Source organism: Merops nubicus, unplaced genomic scaffold (assembly GCF_000691845.1).
Source record: "Merops nubicus isolate BGI_N331 unplaced genomic scaffold, ASM69184v1 scaffold42075, whole genome shotgun sequence".
Taxonomy (NCBI): Eukaryota; Metazoa; Chordata; class Aves; order Coraciiformes; family Meropidae; genus Merops; species Merops nubicus.
Genome location: NW_008608373.1, coordinates 1 through 6,254, shown reverse-complemented (window position 1 = coordinate 6,254; position 6,254 = coordinate 1). Strand labels below are relative to the sequence as shown.

At 40.8% G+C, this 6,254-nt stretch overlaps 1 protein-coding gene across 1 annotated transcript; it reads left to right on the top strand.

Annotated features, from left to right (window-relative positions):
* Positions 1-1,329: 1,329 nt before the first annotated feature.
* On the top strand, positions 1,330-5,391 carry LOC103772896 (ubiquitin-conjugating enzyme E2 variant 3-like; the record flags this gene model as incomplete). Its single annotated transcript, XM_008940242.1, has 5 exons — positions 1,330-1,500; positions 2,353-2,526; positions 3,116-3,200; positions 3,778-3,901; positions 5,227-5,391. Coding segments are annotated over 5 exons (719 nt in total), but the record flags the coding sequence as incomplete, so codon positions are not given.
* Positions 5,392-6,254: the final 863 nt, after the last annotated feature.

The window sequence follows — 6,254 nt, the reverse complement described above, 5'->3', positions numbered from 1 at the left end:
TTAGTTCTTAATAATTATCCCTGCATATTCAAACAGTTGGTTCCTGACAGTCTTGTCCTCAGTTAACTGAGTGTACAGTTCAACAGTCTGCCTGGTCCCCACAGTGATGACGTCTGTGGTCTTTGATGCTCTTAGCTGCAGAGATTGAGGTGATGTGGCTCCAGAGCTGTTCCACAGGGGAAGCTGGAACTGAATTGAGCAACTTCCCCATTCTTCCTTGCTTGTCTCTTGTGGTTTTATGTTCCTTGTGATGAAATGGGAGGCTTTCTTCTGCTTCTGATGCAATATATCTTATTCTGGGGACAGGGAATTGTTTGTGTATCACCAGGCATCTTATCTGCTTTTTCTGCACCTGATGTTGCCTGCTCTACATCCTGTGATCTTATCTTGCAAGCTTTACTGCTAGAACGCTTCTTCCTAGACCCTGGTTGTGCAACTGTACCACAAATCTCTGTTTGTGCCTGTGACATGTTTACATGTAGCTATGATGCAGAAGGCTTGTCTGCTGTTACTGGCTGTGCTCCTGGTAGTGTTAGAGTAGCACAAAGTACACTGTCACCTTTTAGTTCAGCATGTTTGTATTATGTCTAGGTTTGGGGCAAGCTGGCATTAATTATATCCTGCTTAGTGTGTTGCCCATTTGTTAGTGCACTAGGCCTCTGCTTTGGCTTCAGCTGGTTCCAGAAGAGGTCTGATGGTCAGATCCCCTTGTTTCTGTGGCCGAGCTGATCACCTGTATGGTGCTTGGATATCCAGGGTTACCTGCTCATTGTAAGCTTTGGCTTGCAAGCTTCTGCAGTGTGTTTTGTGGGGGTTTGGGGCTAATAAATAAATGTATTATACTTGAGTTAATAAATAGACTTTTGAAACACTTTTTATGGTTGTCTACATGTCCTTGGTTGAGCTGTAAATTATAGAGGCCTCAGATAAAAAAAAAGTTGCCATTTCTTTAAAAATCAGAATAAAAATGAAGGAGCCTTGTCATGGATGTCTTTTTTTTTTTTTTTTCTCTTTCTTGCCAAGAAAAGTTGGAAAAGTTTATCTGTCAACCCCATCTACATGTTTTCTGGTCTCTGCTCTCAAACCTTGGACAAATTGCAGTCTGCCTCCTGTGTTTGCCAGCTATGCACCAGGACAGTCGTCCTGTGGGACAAGTGCTGTGGAAGTGTCCCAATTTCCACGCCTGTGGGCATGGGGGGAGACAGGAGGCAAAGAATCCCTGACTGGGCCAGATGCTGCAGTTCAGCCTCTAGGACAGCTCTTTGTTTTGCATCCAAAATTTGATAGAATGACATAAATTTTAAAAACGTATTTTCTTTATATTTTCAGATTTTTCTGCTTCAGCTGATTCAAAAGTTGTGATACTTACAGTTAATTCTCTGGGTAATGCTCAGACTTACCTTGATGTCCTACAAAGCAATGTGGATTTGCTCAGAGGGATTATCCCTGCACTGTCACACTACAGCCAGAACACTGTTCTCCTTGTTGCTTCTCATCCAGGTACGTTGGTGCTTCCCCAAACGTTCTGTCCCTCAGCTGGCTTTCTCCTTGGCCTGTTGGAAAAATATGTTACTGCCAAATACACCCACTTAAGTCAAAAATTCTTGCTACTCTGAAAGATGTTTTCCTTTTCAGCTTTGAGCAGAACACTCTTTGAGGGCTTTTTCTTTACTGTTACCAAGATAAAAGGAAATAGTATACTTTGTTTTGTATAAAAGGTATGTATTTGTGTATGTTTCTGTGTGTGGTTTCAACCTGTGTCTACAAGATGATCCATTGGCTGTTGTCTTGTCAGTTGAGGTGTATGTATACAACTCTCCTGTGCAGTAAGGATGGATGCATGCATGTTATGTGCCATATCATCACTCACACTACTCCTATCCATAATATTGTGTTGATAGTAAATGCTGCAGCAATGTTTTGGTGCAAAATTTAAAGTAAGTGCACTGTAAGTGTCCTGAAGACAGCCCTTTCTATTTCCCAAGTGCTTCTTGCCCTTCCTACAATTTGTAGCCACGGAGATCGAGAAGAAACTGCTTGCCAAATGAAAAGAAATTAAACAGTGGCTGAATTATGTGAGATTTTTGGCAGAGGGAAGGATGGTGACTTATTCTGAAGCTTCACTTGACATCTCTTAAAACTTTACTTGGGCTGTGAATTTTCTTCACCTCCTCCACACCTGGCTTGGTCTTTTAGGTTGAAATAAACTGTTGATCTGTTCTTACATGTTTATACCTTTACTGAAGTAAAAAAACTTGGTCCTCAGTTTTTCACAGTTGTAGTTTGTAGTTTGCAATTGTGTTAAATTTTGAGTAGTCCTTCATTGGCAATGTGTTTTTCTTTTACTTATAGTTGAGGTCATGACATACGTGTCATGGAAGCTGAGTGCATTTCCCAAAAGCAGAGTTATTGGAGTAGGTGCCAACCTAGATACTGAAAGATTTCAGTATATACTGAGAAACCTCTTGAAAGCACAGGTCCCAGCAAGAGATGCTTGGATTGTTGGTGAACAAGGGGAAGACAAAGGTAAAGTGATACTTCATTATGAGTATATAATGTCCTGGCAGTGCTTAAGTAATTGAGTAATGAAAGAATAATTGAGAAAAGTAATGAGAAAGGTAGTCATAAGCCATGTGGTAGATTTTCATAATGATGGTTCCAAGTAATACAATTTTGGTCTGTACCCAAGACTGCAGAGCTGGAGTGGTAGCAAAACTACTTGACACTTGTCACAGTAAGAAAAGATATATAGAAAATCCAACCTTAAATGCTATTTATTTGGTGTAACAGTATACATTAGAGGTACTAAAAAAGAAAGGAAATGTGGTATCATATATTGTAAGTTACTGCTAATGTAAGAATTATTACATATCTTATTTTTAAGCAAGTGTCTCTGGCCAGGTGCTACTATAGAGTTTATACAGAGATTATTTCAGCAGCCCAGGGAACCTTAGAAAATCCTCAGTTACATTTCAGTGGCTGTGGGGAAGGAAAGCTTAGTAAGCTTGAAGCTGCTTTAGTAGTAGTAGTATTTTTTTTTTTTTTCTCACCTTATCTGGCACCTGTTTGGGTTGCTGTTTAGACATGCATTCAAATATTGGTTGTTTCTATCTAGTACCATCCTGGACCAGCTGTAATTCAGCTGCAGATCAAACGGAAGGAACGGCTGCTCGTAACTCAAGGGAAACTGTAGCCAACAGGTAACACCATTAGAATTGCTTTTTTTTTTTGTCTTCATGTTTAGGTACTTGATGTTTGCAGAGTTCTTTCTTCTGTCTCTTTATGAAGAGGAGGAAGTTTGCTCTAAAATGTTTACACGTGGAGTTGATAGGAAATTGTAGGTCTGGGTGTCATTCATTTTTATGTATGTGTACATTCCCACTGTTTTTCTGATGTTCTTACTAATGTTGTGCCTGTGATGACTTAAGGACAAGTCAAGCCTTGTAGAGTATTAGAGCTTCCAGTCTGGTTGTGTGGAAGCAGTTTACTTCAAAGAAAGCACAAGTTTGGATCAATTTGCCTCATTTAATTAGCCACGTATCAGTTACACCTCTTGGCAGAAAAAAAGAACTGTTACTAGTGTGGGTAAAATGTACATAAATTCTTGAAAGCAATTTTTAATTCCCTTCTGTTGTTTTCAAAACAAACCCATGTTTTTATAGTATGCTTTAAGTCACATGGTACACTTAGAATCTGTCTCTTGGGTTTTATGTATAAGCCAAAATAGGAATAATTAATCTGAACATCATGGTTTTCTCCTTCTCCTGATTTCTATAGAGCTATGGAAGTTCTAAAGGGCAAAGGCCAGAGATCTTGGTCTGTTGGGCTCTCCGTTGCTGATTTGACTGACACTATACTGAAAGATAAAAGAAAGGTTCATTCTGTGTCCACTCTGGCAAAGGTAAATGTTTTGGTTGGCACTGACTTGGCACTGACTGTATCATTTATACTGGATATGACATTCATTTTGGCAGCACAGACATGGCACGGTTCTGAAGTAGCACTCTTCCATTACATTCTTCCAACAAGAGCTTTCAATTCTAGTCCAAAAATGAACAAAAAATTAGTCTTAATCTGAAACCAATAATAAAGGTGTTTTGTTGCCCCAAAAATACAAGAGTCCAGAGGGAAAATATGTTCAAGGTTGCTGACCAGCTCCCTTGGAATAGTTGGATCTGGCAAATGCAGAGCAGTGGGTGTGTCACTGTTTCCAAGTGCCTGGTTTTGAGTGTAGGTTTTTCCAGGGGTCAATAGAATTAGTTCAATATCTTTTATGAAAGTAGAACGTGCATTTTCTGCCAGTATTTTATCTGACCTGCTTTAAAACAGCTGCTTTTCTACTCTTGGATACTTCACATTGAGGAGAAGATGATGAAGCTGTATTTAACTTAAAATTGTAGCCTGAACCTTTTTTAAAGTTTATCCAAAGAGGCTTCATTAAGGCTTTAAGTTGCTATATATGAGGAAAAAACCCATGTAGAAACGTTGTCTTGTCACTGCTGTTTACAGGCTCCACGAGGGAGATTTGGATGTCCCAGTGCAGGGAAATTGAGCAGGCTGCTTGTTCTATCAAGTACAGACATGTACCTAATCACATCATTATGTCACACAAGTGAAGTGTTTTTAATCACTCAGGATCTAAACAGAGATATGGAGGAGTGACAAGCCTCTTAAACTACAGAGTAACTACAGAATTTAAAATTTCCCATACAGATCCTAAAAATAAATAAAATCTGCAGTGTAAACTGGAATTATAAGTATATAAGTTTAATGAAGTCTCTCACAGAATGATTATGGATGCCATCAATGCTTGAAAAATCCTCCCTGGATAGCTCTTTTTGACTGCACTTTTAAATTTCTTTTGTTCAGTCCTAAAAAACCCATGATTCTGTACTATCCAGTGTCCATGCCTCTTCTACCTAAGAAACTGGTCAAATGGTGTTTTGTAGTATAAACTTTGCCTGCATTATAGAGGTCTGATAGATCTATATTTGAAAACTCCTCCAAGTGGAGTGTGCTTCAAGTTTTTGTTTTTCTCTGTACAGTAACATTTTACAGTTTCTGTATGGTGACCTGTTGCACAGGACCTGAAAACTGGAATTTGACCTATATGAGAAACATCATACAATGGGATATCCTTTCTTAATTACTGCTGTCTGAAGCACAGAGCTACACAACAATTTTAATTAAGTGGCTGTGTGACAGTCTCTTTTCCTGTTGTTTCAGGGGTGTTGCAGTATCAACAGTGAAGTGTTCTTAAGCCTCCCGTGTGTTCTTGGCGCCGGTGGAGTGGTGGAAATGGTCAAACTAGAGGAAGATCCTCTAGTGCAAGAGAAGCTGCAGAGCAGTGCAGGATCCATCCAGGACCTCCAGCAGCAGCTGAAGCTGTGAGGGAGGACCAGGGCAGTGGCCGTGGCTCTGCTGGGCAAAGGGCTTGCTGGCTGCCTGGGGATTTCTGCCTACAACAAGAAGGGATTTTTACTGCACTTTCAAAAAGTGCTTTCTCAGATTGAGTTTAAAGTATTTAATACTGCACTGCACAGCACTTTCTTACTTGGAAAGTGCACTTTTGGTAGCCAAAACGAGGAGGGTAACGCACAAGAATGTTTTACCCAAACTCAGGTGGCTTTTGCTTGTGTTTTTTTATTGCTAATTATAGCCTGATTCTTGGGTTATTCTTCTGTTTGCCATCTCACTGGGACACAGTTTAGGAGAGCTGCTTGGCCAGCTCCACTAGAACTCTACTTGTGCCTTCTGTTATATCTCACAAGAAGCCAGACTTATGAGGGTTTCTAAGTTATTATGTATCTCAGAATTAAGATAAAAATAGAAAGAAAAAAACCTTCAATACTTCACATTATTGTTATCATGGACTACTCAAATTTCCTTCTTTGTGGTGGTCAGGGATGGGATGGAATCAGTGCTGGCTGCAGGTGAGCAGCTTTGCTGCTGTGTTAAAGCACCAGGCACAAGGGCTGCACTGTGGGGGTTGCTGTTTTTTTTCTCTTCCTGTGGAAAAACAGCATAAAATGCCGGTTTTACTCTGCTCCCCAAGGTGTCGTGTTTAATCACTGAGGTGGCTATCGGAGGCGTTCTGTTTGTGAATGGTTTTTCCCATAAGGCGCCGCAGGCTCCCCCAGGGATGGGCTTTGTGCCGCTGCGGATGTTGGACGTGGCTCATGCCGGCTGGTGCCTCTCCTGCTCGGGTCCCGGCGCTGGGAGCCCCGCGGCCGGCCCGCGCTGCCCCGTCCCGG